This window comes from Phocoena sinus, chromosome 3, assembly GCF_008692025.1.
Source record: "Phocoena sinus isolate mPhoSin1 chromosome 3, mPhoSin1.pri, whole genome shotgun sequence".
Classification (NCBI taxonomy): domain Eukaryota; kingdom Metazoa; phylum Chordata; class Mammalia; order Artiodactyla; family Phocoenidae; genus Phocoena; species Phocoena sinus.
The window spans coordinates 71,526,034-71,544,469 of NC_045765.1; the positions used below are offsets into that span (position 1 = coordinate 71,526,034).

The 18,436-nt window shown below is 39.6% G+C and overlaps 1 protein-coding gene across 1 annotated transcript in view; it reads right to left on the reverse strand.

Moving 5' to 3' along the window:
- SNCAIP (synuclein alpha interacting protein) overlaps positions 1–18,436 on the reverse strand; it is a 149,021-nt gene that overhangs the window by 20,216 nt on the left and 110,369 nt on the right. Inside the window, exons 5-7 of the mRNA XM_032627002.1 lie at positions 16,679–16,858; positions 10,965–11,078; positions 3,277–3,402 (exon numbers count right to left, since the gene is read on the reverse strand). Coding sequence (XP_032482893.1) covers positions 3,277–3,402; positions 10,965–11,078; positions 16,679–16,858 — 420 coding nt within the window. The remainder of the gene's footprint in view (positions 1–3,276; positions 3,403–10,964; positions 11,079–16,678; positions 16,859–18,436) is intronic.

The following is an 18,436-nucleotide window of genomic DNA, read 5'->3' on the forward strand; positions in this document are numbered from 1 at the left end:
AAAGCAAAGAGACAGCTGACTTTTTCTCTCCATACCTCCCCTTTGTCTCCAACACCGGAGCCCAGAAGAGAGAGGGGAATAGGAGCTAAGGTGGTGTGTAAAAAACCAGTCATGCCTCCGTCCCATACCAAGTCCCTTTCACCCTGAGTCTGATCTGGGTTGGGGAGGAGAATGCTTTGAACCAGAAATAAGACTGAGATTTTTAAACTGGTTTGAAGTAAATTTGTTAATAGTCAAACAAAAGCAAAAAGTTAAGGAATCTGGCCAGGATACCATTAGTAGAGGGGAGAGAGGTTTGACGGAGCATGGTTGACATCGTTAATTTTTTTTTTTTTTTTTTTTTTGTCTGCACCTCGGCTTGTGGGATCTTAGTTCCCTGACCGGGGGCTGAATCCTTGCCCTTGGCAATGAAAGCCCGGAGTCCTAACCATTGGACCGCCGGGGAATTCCCTGACATTGTTAATTAAAAAAAAATCAAAACTCTCTTGTTTTTATGCTGGGATGACAACAGACCCCACAAAAAGCTGTTACATCAATATTAATCAACTGTCAGAGTCTGCCGTATTTTTTGACGCTATCAAGATCAGTCTGTAGACCTCTGGATTTATTTTAGTAATAGAAAATGTTTTTTCCACAAGAAATACTTGTGATTTTTAAATTCCTAGACTACTTAGACTCAGAAGTCATTAAGGGGCTTCATTTTCCTCTCGGTTTAGGATCACTCACCACAAAAGGTGCCAGAAGGCCACTGCCACCCACGTCACAGGGTGTCCCAGAGATCACCTCACCCTGAGCTCTCAGAGACTCCGCATAAACACACTATCATCACTCCCCTTGACTCTGGCCTCTGCAGTTATCTTTCCAATGTTTTCCATACTCAGTTCCCCTCTTCACTTCATAAAGGTCCTCGCTCACCCCCTTTTCTACTTTCAATCTCTTTGTACCTATTTTTTTTTTATTCTCACACCCAGTGGATAGACCCGCTTCCAAGATTATTCAAGTTTCCACATCCATGGTGTCTAGCGCCAAAAATATCATTTGTGTTAAGTGGAGAGACGAACACTCTGAAAAGACAGACTGCCTCTCCTCACATATTAAGAAGGAAAATAAGTAAGATCTCAAACAGAATTAGTGATATCAGCTGGTTTTCTTTGGGTTGCAGTCATTTACTGGCTGATAAAAACAGTCTACTTCAATACTATTAAATATATAGTGTTTTGTCACATGGAAAAATGAAGTTTTCAGTCTTCATTTAATTATTTTTCCTCCACAAAAAGTAATGCTACTCCTTTCATCTTTCTGCAGATCCTGGTAAAAATTTGAATTTCTCTCTTTTCTCATCACTCCTTTTACAACTTGCTGTCTTAAATTAGAAGATGCACGCTTTGCCAACAACAGTGGGGAAACTTCCCAGACACTTGAAATATTTCCTATCAGTGTGGCTTTCCACAGAGTGGTTGCATGTGAGGAGACTCTGCAGAGGGCTTTTTGCTGTGACCTCTGCTTTCCGGTTTTAGGAATCTCTTGCCTCTTACGTTTACTGCTTTTCCACATCGTCTGAATTCCCTGAGTCCTCTCTACCTTCCCGAGCAAGTTCTCACTTCCCAGTTTTCTCTCTGAGATACAGTCTACCTTGCTCACAGTAGGACCTCAGTAAGTACCCGCTGAGTTTGGAATAAAAGAAACAATACCTAATAAGGCTGAAAAAGAGTGTTGTTTTCTTAGAGTTCTTACATACACATACTTTGAACTGTATAAATCTGGTGAGGTAAAAGTATTTTCTTTAATCATGGCCTTCAGCCATACGTTGTCAATCGCCCTTTCCTACATCTCAGGCAGATGTGGGAACAAACCCATAGATGTTGGGTCATTTTCAATGATGAGAATGGTGTGACGGGTTGGACTCTGGTAATTATGATTTATGTTCATAAATTAAATTCCAGGTCAATTCTAAACTCTGTTTCCAATTCAAAGCTTTTCCTCTCCTCACACTGTCACTCTCCCTCCTTCTCTTCAGCTCTCTTCTCTCTTCGTTTTGTCAGTGAGGGCCTTACATTTTCTAGGTAAAAAAGCCTATCCAGTTTAAAAAAAAATTTTTTTAATTGGAGTATAGCTGATTTACAATGCTGTACTAATCTCTGCTGTACAGCAAAGTGACTCAGTTATACACAGAGACATTTTTTATTTAATATTCTTTTCCATTATGGTTTATCACAGGATATTGAATATTTCCCTGTGCTATACATGGGGGTGGGAGAAGGAAGGACTGGGAGCTTGGGATTAGCAGATGTAAACTATTGTATACAATAAATACCCAGTTTTCATATTCACGTGTGCCCCAAGCTTCTGAGGACTCTCGCAGGGCCTCCCACTATGTGCTGTTAGGATGGCGGCACTGGGTGTGGCTCAGCTTTGTGCAGCTCTGCATTCAGCTGTGGGACGAGAGGCCAACCCCTCTTCCTGTAGGAACCCTGTGCTCTCTAAGCAGCCCTCCTGGATGTACCTCCAGGTGGCCTGGGGCAGGGGGAAGGGCCTCCCCACCTCCTGTGGCTCTGCTCCCCAACCTCTCTACATCACTGCACACAAAGGACATGGTAATGTTCGCAAGGTATGTTGGGCTAAAGGGATGAGGCCACCGGAGGCTCTTGGGTGGAGCGGCTGGCCAACTGAGGCCCTGCTGAGCCTGCCCACGGGCAGAGGGGACCAATATCGAGGGCCTCCTGTAATCAGTTCTGGGTCTTTTTGAATGCTTTGGGGAAGCTCAGTCCTACTACAGAGAACGGGAGAAGAAAACCACACCACTCTCTCTCCTAAGCCTCCTGCTTGCTACTCTGAGGAATTCTTCTCATTCTTTCTTAAAAATTTGGTCCTGTGTTTCAGACATCCGGGAAGGCGAAGTGTGCTAATGACAGCAGGAAGGGCGCACCCTCCATGCGACAGACTCAGCGATGTCAGTCTGGTAGTGGTTTCCTGCTGTCTTGAGAACATGGGGGTAGTTCATTGTCCTCAGCATTGGGGTTTTAAGGTAATGCTGCAAGGGCAAGAAGTGTCCCCTTCAACATCCTGTGACACTCCAGGAGAAACCCAGACAGCTACTGATGCCAGTGTTTGTGTGCATTTCTGGAAATACAAATGTAACAATTTGACTCCTCATGATCCACTATAAGAGGAAAAGCTGATTTAATCCAGACATTCTCCCAGTGAACAAAATTCCCATGTTTTGTTTTATTACTTGATGCACTCATTTCTCTCTCCAGAGCAGCAGGGCCTGTGTACCTGTATGCACCCGAGGTAGCCATGCTGGGAAGCCACATGAACGGCGCTGTTGCCTTCCTGGTCTACTTCATCCAGTGAGATGCCCTGCTCTTGCATGAACTGAAGAAGCCACAGCAGAATCTTTTCCTATTAAACACAAGGACAGGCTGGAATTAACAGACTGTCACGTAGTGAAGTCTAATATAAGGACAGAGGAAAACAAAACTCCAACATGTGAAGCTTAGATATAGCCAAGCTTACCTTACGAGGAGGGCATTTCCATTCAGTATGAACTGAAAATTCTTGCATCTCTGACTAAAGTTAATGAAAGAAGAATGCTCTGAGAATTTGAAGAACAGAAAGTTATCTCAGAAACGCTCTTGTTTTGCTTACTTATTCTACAGGTGGGAAAACTGATTCACAGAAAGTTTGAGTACCTCCTCAGTCACACAGTGAGACAGTCAATGTTGGAACCAGTCCAGTCTTTTGAGTCCAAGGCAATGTTTTTGTTACTTTGTTATATTATCTGGAGGCTTCAAGAATATTATTGTAAAACCTTGGACTATTGAGATACCTAGCTTCTACTTGTTTATCATGCTTCAACCATGCCTTCCGAATCCCAGACCGTACAATCAATAGGCTTACAAGAAAGAGGCAACATCTTAAGTTGCTAAGTATAAGATAACCACACTGAAATAAAACTGGGACCCTCTTGATTTTTCTGACCAAATGTTGGTGTTTTTTGTTTGTTTGTTTGTTTTAACAGATAAATCTTTCTCTTCTTCTATGTTAAAGGAAGGGGACTCAAAGCTTTGAACACAACCTTTCAAAAGCAAAGACATAGAACAGTCAGTGTGTGTTGTCATAATCGGTTTGCATTTTACCCGCTGAGTCTTTTGTGGTATTTACATGTTACGTTTGGCCTCAGGAGAAAGCACGGGGATGGGAATTCACTGTTTTAAAATAGAAAAATTAAATATAATGTTAAAAAAAATATGAGAGTGGTAAAAACAACAGCATGAAGTTTAGTGGGTGGAATTTGACATTTAAAAAGATGATCATGCGTTTGAAATAGCCTTGAACCTCTCCTTAGCCTTTTAAAGGATTTTCTTTTCCAGTTACTTGCTTGGACTGGTCATGAACTTTTATATTTCTCTGGATTAAATTTGCCTTCACCTTCTGAACATGCCAACTAATCTGCTAAAGGAATGCTGGATAAAAACAGCCAGCTCCTTTCATGTTTCTCCCCTCATGTGGGGAACAGGGCACTGTTTATAAAGGCATCAGTGACATCAGGGAGAGACGGAATATTTGTACCACACCTTTTTTACACGAGCAAGCAGGGAGTAACCCCTCTAAAGAGCAAGGAGAGAAAATGTAATCAATACCTACAACCGACCAAGAATGCACCCCGGGAAAGCATGGTGAGTGTTAGCTGCAAAAGCAGACAGACCTTGTAGGAAGTAAAACCCTCCACGTCCCTAGAGAATGAGGTGGAGCAAAGCCTGGAGGCTAGGGTTGGGAGGTAGGAGTGTGATAAGATAGGCTGATGTGCTTAATCCTCTTCTTCAGAGGCAAACTTGGAGGAAGCTGGGAGTGACATTTGGACCAGAGCAGGTGATGTTTCCAATGCATAAGGTACAACAACTTCCTTTATTTTTCCTAATTAGGTAGGGAAAAAACCGAAATATTTTTATCTGGAGACAGATGATCGAACCATGTGATCTTAACTCCCGAAAAGATCTGGATGAGTGGGTGTACCTCAAGATCAATGACATGACCAACTGGTTAGAAGTCAATGCCTAAGACACAGAAACATCAAGCGGGCAGGTTGCCGGGCCCCTACTGGTGAAAAGGACAGTGCTGCCATCTTCAATGTCGTTGTCAAGTTTGTGGTGACCCCCATGATATTAAATGTTAAAAATGCGAAGTGGCAGAGATTTTAGGGAATTATCCAATTCAATTATTTTACAAATCAGAAAACTGAAGAAGACAACTGGATATTATCTGATATTCTAGCAGCTTCTCTCTTTAGCAAGTAAAGTTCAGAGGAGTTCAAGATACTCAGAAATGTTTTATATGTACCTTCTTGTCAGGCATACTTTCATGTTTTTCAGACTCGATTAAATATTATAGTGGATATGTCTATTCCACATGCACAGAAAATGCCCTTTATTATAATTCAGTGTTTCGAATAACTGAATATAACTGAATAACTTATAGTAATGGAGTTATAGGAAATAGAATACTATTCCTAAGACTAGGAATTTTCCCTTTGTAGAAATCTGGGAAGAATCTAGAGACCTGGACTTTGCAGGGGCTTGATGACCTGGGAGAACAGGGCAAGGTCTATGTGAGGCAGGAGTTGCCTTGGCCCCTGACTCTCCCAGTCAGGTGCAGTCCATACTGTTATGACAACCTGCCTGCTTTTCTTACGATGTCATGGATAATTCTTTCCTATAATTAAGGCTCTTACCCAATTCAACATGCGAGACTTACATAAAGGAAGAATGTTTATCCTATTGTTCAGAACAAGGCACGTCTTTGCTCAGCCCCTCCAATTCAGTTTTGTGTTCTGCAGTGGACAATTTACTTTAATAAGAAGCTACGCAACTGGCCTGTTCACTGAGAAATCGATGGAAATGACAATCTCCCTTACGATACAGTGCACAGAAGTACTGCACAAAGGGATGGGCTGGCTGTCCACTTAGGATTTCTGAGAGGGACATGGAGATGGCTAGAATCCCTTGGTTTGGGTAAAAGCATGTTTAGCATCCAGTCTCTGAGAAATGCTTTCTGCTCTGATTCTGGAGAACATTCCAGCAGAGATCCACAGTCCTACAATTTAAACAGTGACTTATTTGACAAATATCTAGTAAGGAGAAAAGAACAAATACAGCTATTTTCTCCAACTAAGAAGGCCCTTGTAAATGCATACATGTTATAGATATATATGCAATGATGACCACCTCTTCTTTTATCTTTTAGACATTCCACGGGTTCTTTCCTCTGCCCCCCACCAGTGTGTGCGTGGTGTGTATGTGTGTGTGTGTATCAGGAAGATGTTAAAGGAAGAATGTAACTTCAGATGTTCATTTTCCCATAGGCATTGCTTTCAGAGAACATCCAATGCAGTCCCACGGATGGGCTGGCTCTTCTGTATTATTTCTATTTTACAGAATGCCTCTGCAACTGACATTCCACCCAATCACCCACACACCCACCTACCCATTCAACTTACATCTAACGACTTGAAACCTACTTGCATGTTCTTAAAGGCAATGTAATTTATTTAAAGCGGCAATTAATGCATGTAACTTATGAGATTTGCTGGACAGTCTAATTAAAAATGTAATTGAAAACTATGCCACCGGTTTATTACTGGTATCAATAAAATGTCTACAGTTTTGTTACAACCATAAGTTCTAAAGGAAGCAGCTTTGCCTGTGATCATAGGTTATCAAATCTAACGTGCCATCAATTATAAGATTCACTCCAGTTTTTGGCACGTTCAAATGTAAAAAGATGGCCAGCAGTAATCTCATATCGTCATTTACTGTAAGATAAATGTTGAATCTAGAGATAGTAAAATGTGAAAAAAAAATACATCTAAGAATTGATTAAATAGGATAAGGCCCAAATAATTCTTTGCCCAATTTCTCTGATACTTCACTCATAGTGAAATAAATATATTAAATAATATTTATAGAAATAAAAATAATAAAGTGGAAGGTATCCAATAACCATAATAGCCAACATTTACCTAGTGTCTAATATGTGCTGGCAGTGGGCAGTGCTTCATGTGGCTTTTCTCATTTGGACCTCAGAGTAACCCTGTAAAGAAGGTTCTATTATCTCCATTTTAAAGATGAGGAAACTGAGGTCCAGGGAGATCTTTTCTTTTTTTAAAAAATGTAAATGTATGCAAGGTTACTGAGCTAGTAAGGGTAGGGCTAGGATTTAAACTCAGATTCAGGAGCTAATGTTCTCTGTCTTCTGAGTATGAATATCCACCATGGCTCGTTGCCCCATGACCCCTGACTCCATAAAGGACACACTCCCTTTCCAACCTTTGGGTCACAGAAATCACATTAACTGTCAGTCTGTGGGCTGTGGAGCTCTGTGTTGGTTAAGCTTTTTCAAAGGTCCTTGGAGAGCAGATGAATGCTTGTGCCATTCAAAGATTTTTCAGTTTGCTTTCATCTGCAATCATAACCCTTTCAGTGTTGTTTACTTTTTTCTACCCCATGACAATGAAACAATAAAGTCAACAGAATATTTCCCCTTTTTAAAGTAAACCGTGGAAAAACGATAACACAGCCTGTGGAAGGAACCCCCTCACCAGCATGCCTATTCATGACCATTTGTAGGAACTGCTGAGCTTTTTCTTTTTTGAAAAAGTGCTTTTTGTTTTTTTTTTTGATCTGTATCAGGGCAAACATTTAAAATGGAGAATGAACATAGCATAGGCAAATGTGCTCTTTCTTGGTAAATGCTTAATGCTATGATTCCTGTTGTTTCCGTAGCAAAACTCCTTGACCAAAAGTCACATGAAAGATTCAGAAACAAAATGATAAGTTTGATGTTGAAAGTATCAGAGAGCCCACTGAACCAGTGACCAATGCAAAACAGGCCGGAGCCCCCAAGCACCTGAGGGCAAGAACTTTGCTGGGATCCTGGACGAGACCATCTGAACCTTCATGTTCGAATAAAACTGCCCAAGTTACACAGGCAGTGACTTTGACTTGAGACAATTCTGTCTCAGTTGTTTCCCCAGCAAGCATCTCTCTCAAGGGACAGCAAAGCAGGCCCATCCGAGGACGCCCCTGCTCATTCCCTGAGCGTCCCTCATGCTTTCACCTTCATGCTCCCTGTGGCCGGTTCTGTTAGGTACAATCAGGGAATGAAATAGCTGCCCCCTCCGAGACCTGGTGTGTCAAGAGGAGGAAAATCAATTCCTATCACCCAAAGATCTATCACTCCAGAAGACCACTAAAAACTGCTGGCTACCCTGCGGTTCTGGAGCCCTTAAAGGTAATTTTAACCAGTAAAAGGACACAAATTGCGAGTCAAATGGAGCTCATTCTTTAAGAATCTATAGGAGGGGCAGAGGGCAACTAAAATAAACCAAGAGAGGAATTTTCCTCTGTACTATCCTTTCCAAAGGTATTTACTGAAGAAACAAAACCAGAACACACTCAAGTGCCTGCTTGATGTAGAAAAAACTGCATGTGCTGAATCCATTAGAAAACTGTTCAATAACAGTCTTCCTTGTGAAAATATTAGCCTTGTAATGGTTCCAGGTTCAGCATCTCCACAGGTTATCTGTTACATAAGTGGTCGCGGCGGATGTAGGATGGCTGGGCAGAATTTGCAGTCCTAATGGGCTTCTACATTTTCTACGTAGTTAGGAATGCTCTCCTGAAGGCACTGCTGGAATGCCTTGCTGTACTTGAGGTCATTAAAAATGCTTATCAGCTTGAAATAACAATCTGAAGACTGATACTAACATGAAGCAAATGTTTGACATGGCTCTTCACATAGGTCACTAATTTCCATATTTTCCTCTAGTCCAGCCAAGCAAACTACACTATCACCCAACAAGTCCCAGAAATGGCACTTTCTTTTGTTCTGTCCCAATAGCTTCAAAATTATGAGAAGCCTGCTGTGAGAGCTGAAGAGAGAAACTGGCACATATAAGCAACATTGCTCAGGACAAAGAAGGCCGGATGCCCAATTATTGACTTAAAGTCTCAGAACAGCAGTGCAATCCTTTCCTCCTTTTCTTTGGCAAGCTCTTCCAAAAGTGCAGTCAGCCTTTTCACTGATAGCTGAAATTCCTCTTTAGGCTTTACATAAGCAAATGAAATCAGGGGTATGAAACAATTACTCAGACAATTTGAGAATAAATAAAATTTTGTTTTATACTGAGAATGATTTATGAAGACTATTGTCTTAGTGATTCTTTTGGTCATTTGAAAATACTATTCTCCCCTTTGCCAGTCTAAGCAAAAAAAGGGCATCTTAACAAATCTTATTAATTCTTACGTTTGTTTGTAGAGCACCATGACTGGGGCTCATAAATACAATACACAAAGAAAACGGAGTAATTATTTCAAAGACATTGGCTTTTACAAATTTTAAATGTTCTTCCTGCTCCTTTCTTCATTCCATGAATTTCATACGAGCTGTGTTACGATACTCCAAATATCACAACGTATTGTGAGATAAAATTGTAAAAAAGGACTTCTGCAGCTGTATCCGTGCCACTGTAAACAAGCTATACAAATTATCTACACAAATGGAGGAAAACCAGAATCTGGTCCCAAAGCCAAAGGACCTGAGTTGAGATCCAGCCTTTGCTCTTACTAGCAAAGTAAGAATTTACTTTGTTACTACTTTGTTACTACTTTGTTACTACTATTTACTTTGTTACTACTACTTACTAGCAAAGTAAGCATTTTACTTTGTTACTACTAATTTACAAAGTTACTACCACATGCAAGCCACTTAAGATTTCTTTTTTCAGTCTCCTCATCTATAGAATGGGGATAAAAACAACAGAATCCAATAAGGTTGTTTTAAGGCATAAGGCAGATAATGTACACAAAATCCAACGGCGTGGTGCTTGGTACATATAGGAAACATTACATATATAGTAATTGAAGTTACCATGGCACAAAATAAACTATCACCTAACATGACTCCCCCTGAAGAAAGGCTGTGGTAATATTCTAGGAGTCTATTTTTAAAATTTGAGATTGTCATGCTTGAAAAAGCATAATCTCTTGTTGACAATACCACAATTTACTGCCACTGGGAAAGTGTATGAAGCCAAAGGGATAAGGTCATATGCATGAGAAGCAATTTTCTTCGCCACAAACAAATGTGATTAAATCTATTTTAATACAGTGCTGACTTTATTTATATTTTTTTAAGACGGAGATTGGCATTTTGTGGTTCCAATTTTTTTTAAAAAGATAATTTATACTCACCCTTCTCAAAGGGAGTTAGTGATGATTTTTTACTGCATAGACGGGACTGTGATCTGTGCACATCAGTTACTCACACTGGGATTTTCTAACGCAGAAACTGGTTGTAACTGAGACTCATTTAGTTAGTGTGATTGCTTATCTTTAATGGACGGAGACTTCCCCGATTAATGCCATACCAAAGATTTTCTTCTTAATTTTGGTTTCAAGAAAATCTATCATTTTTCCTTTTGACAAGAGTTAAATTTGTTTATTGTAGGAAATTTGGAAAAAAGTGAAAAATATAAGAAAGAAAATAAAAGTCACTTATAATTCTACCCTGAGTGATAATTACTATAAAAACAAGTTGTGACATAGTTTTTTCTAGTTTTATTATCTATTTCTCTTTCTCTCTCTCCAAAATTCAAAGTTGGTACCAAATTACAGGAACAGTTTTGTCTCATACATTTTAATTCAATATTATATAATGAATATTTTTCTGTAAAATTCCATCGTATGGATGTTGCTTCATTATTTATCCAATATCCTATCTGGAATACTTAGGTTGTTTAAAACATTTCTTTCATATAAAAAAATGCTGCAATGAATATCACTGCTTATAAATCTTTGAATACATTTTTGATGATTTTTTATGTTTGGATTTTGATGGACTAAAAATTTAAAGAGAGATAGATTACATAGCATGCAAATAGAAGATAATTAAAAATTTCTTCATACCTGGCCAAAGCAACCTGCGTAATGAATAAGGCTTGGAAAATCCTTAGAACAACTCAATTCAGCAATGGCTTCTGTTTCACTCACCATCCAGCGTACGCACTCCAATTGACCATTCTAGATTAAAAAGAAAAAAAAAAGAAATTTAAGGTAATTCAGGTTTGAAAAAATACCTCACAGGTGGTAATTTTACCAAGGGAAAAATCACATGAATTTTGGCTTTTATATCTGGCTTAATTCATTTACAATAAATGTATATCACCTATTATATTTCTGAACAGTAATTTTGACTCTAAATCAACTGCATAATTTTTACTTAATACATTTTCATAATTTCATCAGTTATTTTTAAATCAATTTATTGAGGTATAATTTGCAAACTATAAAATATACTCTTTTTAAAGTACAGCTTCATGAATTTTGACAAATATATTCTCTTGTTAACTACAACTCCAGTCAAGATGTAGAACATTTCCACCGCACGCCCACGTTTCTAGTACTCCCTTGCTCTCATACCCCTCCCCTTTGCCCAGGCGACCACTATGATTCCTATCACAGCAGAATAGAGTATGTACTCTTTTGCATCTGGCTTCTTTCACCCAACATAATTCTTCTGAGATTCACCCAAGCTAGTGCTTGGAGATAGTTTATTCCTTTTTATTGCTGAGAAGTATTCCATTGTATAAATATACCACAATTTGTTTATCCATTAACTCTGCTTTTTCTCTTGATAAGTTAGCATGTTAGGAGTCCAAAATAAAGAAAAGGAAAATAATCCCATTACACTGGCTCAAATGCTACTTTCACTGAAGCCTTCTCTGATTTCCTGCCCACAGTAGCCCTGTTCTCCTGTGCTCGGATCCCACACTGTGCAAACCAGGAAGGCAGTCGTGACATATGTAACCTAGTGATTAAGACCCAGACTTTGGAATGGATTTAAATCCTTAATCCACCACTTAGTTACGAGACTTTGAACAACTTACCTCATCTCTCTGATACTCAATTTTCTCATCTATGAAATAGCAGGGGTTAGTAGCAGCTACCTCATGGAGTTACTGTAAAGATCAAATGAGGCGATGCATGTCAGCTTACCAAGCACATAATACGTCACCTTACACTGTATTAGAATGCTCTCTTAGATCCTCACAGTAACTCCATAAGACAAATGAGACATTCAACTGCATTCCTGGTTTGCATGGTATGGGACCTTAGCACAGGAGAAAAGAACTACTGTGGGCATGAAGTCAGGGAAGCCTATTATAAAAACAAGACAGGGCGGGTCATCTGCTCATTCTTCATTTACTCCTATTTGGATAATGGAATTTCAAGTAGTCAACTTCCAACTATTCACACGCAGAATAGTTCTCTCTGACTGGGGCATCTAGCATGATCAGGTGTGTGCTGAATAGCTTCCAGGTGCCCCATTCAGATCTATCTCCTCCTGTTTCTGCCCTCGTTTCTGCCCAGGGAGGCTGATCTGTATGTGTTGGCTCCCTTGCCCCCTGGCTTCTGACTGGGTTTGGCTAATGGAAAGCAGTAACAGGAGACCAGGAAAATAGAGTGTTTGAGGTCCCCCTTGTTCTCAACGCCCCCTTTATGAAGGTGCCACTGGTCTGCTGAGTCCTGCCACCAGTCAAGGGTCAAAAGTCAGCAGTTCTACTCAACCCTCTCTATCTCAAGGTCCTTCCCCTGCCCTTTCAGGCTCTGGGTTGGTAACTGTGCTCTGGTTGTTACTGACCCCAATATACTGCACTTTCCTTCACGGGCTCCCTACACCCTGTCCACCCACCCTCCTTTTGTATAGAAATCATTCATTACAGACTTTCCTTAAATTACACAATTTGAGCATGCAGTGTTTCTTACGAGAATTTAAAAAACCCCACTGACAGAACGTGCTTCATTCCCTCTGAATAAAGAAAGGTGCAGGAACCATACTGAGCGTCTGTGAGGCAAGACAATTTACGTCAATGGATATTTACACAGAACACAAAAATATGAGGCAATAGTTCTGATTTTAGTAATTTGAGTCTTCTCTCTCTTTCTTTCTCTCTCTCTCTTTTTTGGTCAGTCTAACTAAAGGCTTGCTAATTTTTTAAAATCTTTTTATGAGACCAAATTTAGTTTTGCTGATTTTCTCTATTATTTTTCTATTCTCTATTTCATTTACTTTTGCTTGAAAACATTTTAATTTTCTTCCTTCTGCTTGCTTTGAATTTAGTTTGCTTTATTTTTCTAGTTTCTTGAGGTAGATTAGGCCAATAATTTGAGATCTTCCTCCTCCTTCTTTTTTTAATTTATTTTTTTTGCAGTACGCGGGCCTCTCACTGCTGTGGCCTCTCCCGTTGTGGAGCACAGGCTCCGGACGCGCAGGCTCAGCGGCCATGGCTCACGGGCCCAGCTGCTCCGCGGCATGCGGGATCCTCCCGGACCGGGGCACGAACCCGTGTCCCCTGCATCGTCAGGCAGACTCTCAACCACTGTGCCACCAGGGAAGCCCCTCCTCCTTCTTTTTTAAACATATGCATTTACAACTATAAATTTCCCTCTAAGCATTGCTTTAGCTGCATGCTTAAATGTTGGTATGTTGCATGTTCATTCATCTCTAAATATCTTACAATTTCTGTTGTAATTTCTCTTTTGATACAATTATTATTTTGAGGTGTAATTCTATATACTTGTGAATATCTTAAATTCTCTTCTGTTATTAATACCTAATTGTATTTCATTATGGTGGAAGGACATACTTTGTATGATTTTAATCCTTTTAAATTTATTGAGATCTGTCTTATGACCTAACATATGGTCTATCATGGAGACTATTTCATGTACACTTGAGAAAAATGCATATTCTGCTGCTGTTGGGGAGAATGTTCTGTTAGATGTGTGTTAGGTTTAGTTACTCAAGGAAACATTTAAACAAATAAAAAGTTGCTAGAGAGGGAAAAGGAAATACTATATCACTACTATGAGTTTGAAAGCAGCATCACTTGCCATTATTAGAAATACCAAGAAAACAAAAAATGTTAGTAGATTCTAGTGGGAGATTTTTGCCTGCTGAAGTCCCTGAGCCTTGGGTCGCTCACTGTATGTTAAAAAGGAATATCAGTAGGTTACATGTTTTCTCACCAGACCAGCATTTTGTCTTTGGGCTTACTCAGAAATAAAAAGAGAATCAAGGTTATTTCATTCCAAATCCGTTTAGATTCTAAAGTAATTTCTTGTGCTGGCTCCATTTTAGAAAACAGACTGTTCTCACCTTTTAGAAATCTTTCTTTACAATTATTTTGCTTAACTGTTGCCAAAGGGCACTTAATAATGCCTGTTGAACTCCCACAGTATCTAGTGTTGGGTCCCCAGAAAGCACTCAATAAAGTCTGCATGTAGCTGGCAAGAACTTATGATGTTCCATATTTAAGGAGTTTAACAGTGTGGGGAGATGTTCTTAAGCCTTGGTATGACTTCAGAGCCCCTTTTCTAATGTAATCTTTTTATTTGATACCTCGTCTCTGACTCTGCTTCCTGTCAGCCAACACATATTATCTGAGCAACTTCTGCCCATTTGTACCAAGTTTGTTTTCTTTAATGACAGCAGGGTTCTCAGAACTGTGCTTAAGGAGGTGAAATACCACCAGTTAGTTACTAGTGTTCAAAACAAGGTCCTAAAACGGAAGAATGATGACTTCTTAGCACTCCCTCAATTTCATCAATGTCCATCACAATACACTAATGGACTGGGGCAGGACATGTGTCAGAACAGACGGCCAAATAGGGTGGCATATATTATAAAATATTTGTATTTACTGCTTTTGTAAATTCTAGATTAAACAAAGGAGTAAAAGAATACTTCCAGTTCTCAGATCATTGTCCAGAAGTAAAGTATGAAAAGCCTGAGACTGCAAAACTATAAGAGCTTTTGAGTCCTGTGGGCTTGATGTATGTTCTTCATTGAAGCAAAAAAAATTTTATTGTTTAAGTTTGCATGCTGATTGTATGATGGGGATCCTATGTTGACTGGAGCAGTTTAAGAATGAATTAACACTTAGTTGGGATACCATAGAAGGAGTTTACCCAGGGTTGGCTTAATGACCACTAAATTTCTTTTGTATCTTCCTACTCTGAAGATCCCTACCCTATCAGAACAAGGACTCAGGCATATAAATTAACAAAAACATTTCATACAACTATGTAGCTAGAATACATTCAAAATGCACCATTAATCAGGAAAACTAATGAGAACTGTATTTTATAAATATTAAAATGGCAAGGCGAATGTCAACAATCACTGGCATTGCAAGAATATTTTAGTCATAACTGACACATGCCCACTGATTACCAAACCCAACTCCTGCCTTCCTACAGGATTCCAACATGGGACTAGATCCTGAATTCGCCATCCTGCACTTGTATTACTGATCATTTACCTGCCTTATCCACCAGGTTATCAGTTCCTTAAGAAAAGGGACTATGTCTCATTTAAATTTGTTTTGCCAGCAGCTTAACACAGTACCTGGTGGACTCGTACACATTGCTGAACTCCACTATGCTTGACTTTGACTTCACATTTCATTTCTCTTTCTTCTTGATAGCTGCCTGCAGTTCAGCTCTTAATCTGACATAGCATCATTTACAACTAAAGGAAAATGATATTCACTGGGGTCATGGATTTCTTATTTGATCAAAAAAGCTAATCACTGAGTAACATTAAATAAAACAGAAAACAACTTTTTAATCTTTGCTGAATGATAAATAAATGGAAGACACAAAAATTCAGATTTGCATAAGAGGTATACTGGGGAAGGAAACTGCTTGTTTTTCAAATATAACACGTTCTTCAGTGAATTCACAAGTAGACTTCTTTAACTAGCAAGTTCCCCTAGTAAATTTCAGTATAGTTCCATTTATAAAAATTATGATTATTCAGCTTTTAGAAGATGTAACTATTAAGTAAAGTAAAGTACATATGCAGAAGCACAAGATGTATTATATTTCCCTAAACTTCACTTCTGGCTTATTAATAAATGTGACTGAATTCCACATTTATTTACCAAAGATCTTAAAAGTAATTTTAGTTTAATAGTTAACCTTCTAGTGATGTGTTATATTTTACAGAGGCACTCACTGCAGTGCTATAAAAGACCATGTTTTCCTGTACCACAGTTTCTAGGTTTTAACTCTACCCCAGTCGGCATTAATTTGTGGAGTTTTTGACAGATAACATACTGTACTCTGCAAGAGCCAAACGCAAACTCGGCACTGATATTCTAAACAACTCCTGATACTGCAGACGTTTAAACTTGAGATGTAATCCATTAGAAGTCCACTTTATTGTCTGAAATACTTCTGAGTGCTAGCATCCCTTATAATACACCTTTTCCTCATTTGTCTTGATCATTATACTCACATTAGGAAAAAATGAAACAGCCTCACACAGATCCAGGGGTGGTTAAGAATAACGAAAATTCTCAGAATGGCAACAGATCATTTTCCTTTCTCTTTATTAGCTGATTTGAAGCTTACCCTAAATTGGAATATAGTCTCAAAATCTCAAAGCAGCTAGTGACTGAAATGATTAACCTTTTAAATACAACAGGTTCATTTGCTGTTTGCTTGGTATATCACTCTTCTCTCCCACCATTCTAACACTGAAACTTACTAGGAATCTTCCAAGATAGAAACCCAACTTTTAGCTGTGGAGGGCCCGGCCCCCAACCAGTCACCTTGATGGCCAGGCCCGCTGGAGTCAACTTCTCCACATTTCGCTCGTTGAGGCAATCTTCTCCCATCAGAGACGTGAGATGCTGCAGACATTCTGCATGTCCCTGCGCTGCGGCAACGTGTAAGAGATTGTTTCCGCTTTCATCATGAATTTTGTCTAGATTGTCGGCAGCTAGGTGTGGCTGAACACAGAGTGAGAGGAGAAAACTGAAGTCAATAAATCACAAGGAGATGCTATGGAGGTTTTGCTCTGGGCACTGGGAAGAAGAGATGAGCTTCCAGAAGCTCTGGTGGCAGCTACGGGGATCTAATAAGTCAGAACTCCTTGCAATTAATTCTAACGATTTTCAATGACATTTTTGTTATACTGCACTTTAGAACATGAATGCTCAAGTGACTTATCTTCATGGGAGACATGTGACAGACAGGAGTCAGCAAGTCTGTAGCGGTTCCAAGCTGGCTTTCTAACAACTGCGATGGCACTTAATGGTAACTGGCAGCTTCCCTGTCTGTCTCCTCTACTCCTGCTAAGTTCTGAGGGCCAGGCTGTGTTTTATTCCCTGTTGTAGGTTCGTTAAATGAATGAACTACCTGTCTTAACCATCTGCATTGCCTTGAACTATGGAGAGCTGGCTTTGACGGCAAGCTACGTGATGAGTGCTGCAGACAATGCTCCCACGGGTACCTCTAGACACTTTCATCCCTAAACAAACTCCTGGGGTATCTGGAGGCTACCTGGCCTTTGGTCCCCTCACCTCTAGTGAAGTTCAGTCCCCTGAGTATAAACTCGTTGATAAAGACTGGGTAAAACTGAGAGGTCTTATCACTTGGGAAACATAAAAACACGGGAAAGACAAAAGAAAGGAATGAACCAAGGAGAAATAGAGAGGAAGAGCCAGGAGAGATGGAAAAGACATCTTCAGGAGATGAAAAACATATTACCTTACTTTGTTCAATCATATCATCCTACTATAACACTAAGACGTGTGATAACAGACCAAGCGCATTATACTTATCTACTCACGGCTCTACCCTAAGTAGAATCACACTGCCGAGATGTGATGATTTTCTTGAATGAGACTTTAATTAACACCACAGTGTCAGCTCAGGCTTACTACTGTTTGACCCAAGTCTGGAAGCCAGGAAAGAACAACGTCGGCAGATGGAATGTGACTGCAGTTTAGTTTTCTCTGAGCCTAAGCAGAACAGACTTTTCTTACATCATATAACTCTGTGTCTAGAGTCTTTGGAAAAGCTTCTTCATTCTCCCTAGACATGCAGACCTGGAACTAAAAAAAACTCCATGTGGGTCAGAGGGCAGTCAAGCTCTAGGGTAAGTTTCTATCTGCGAATGCTTTCAAACATCCTGGTCCAAGTCTTCTGAATAATGATCAGGATAAAACAGAAGACCCTCTGTTCATGTCTCTGGCAGGTCCCCCATCAGCAAGGAACTGACATCCCCACAAATAACTGAGTGAGAGCGTTGGGAACCATTTGAAAAGCAAAAAAGAAAGACATTAAGATTCATATTAAAGAAAGTGCTGGGCTTTTTTCGTTTTGTTTTTGTTTTAGACTCTGTGTCCTTATTCCAGTTGAATTCAGGCAAACTTCAAGTGAAATAACACTCCCCTCTATAGCCAATTGTTTTTCCTTGTGCTAACCACCTAACTTAAAATTTTAAAACTCAAAAGTCACATCTCCCAACCAAAGCCACAAGAAGAGATTGAACAAAAATTAGAACAGAAGCATCATCATTCTGT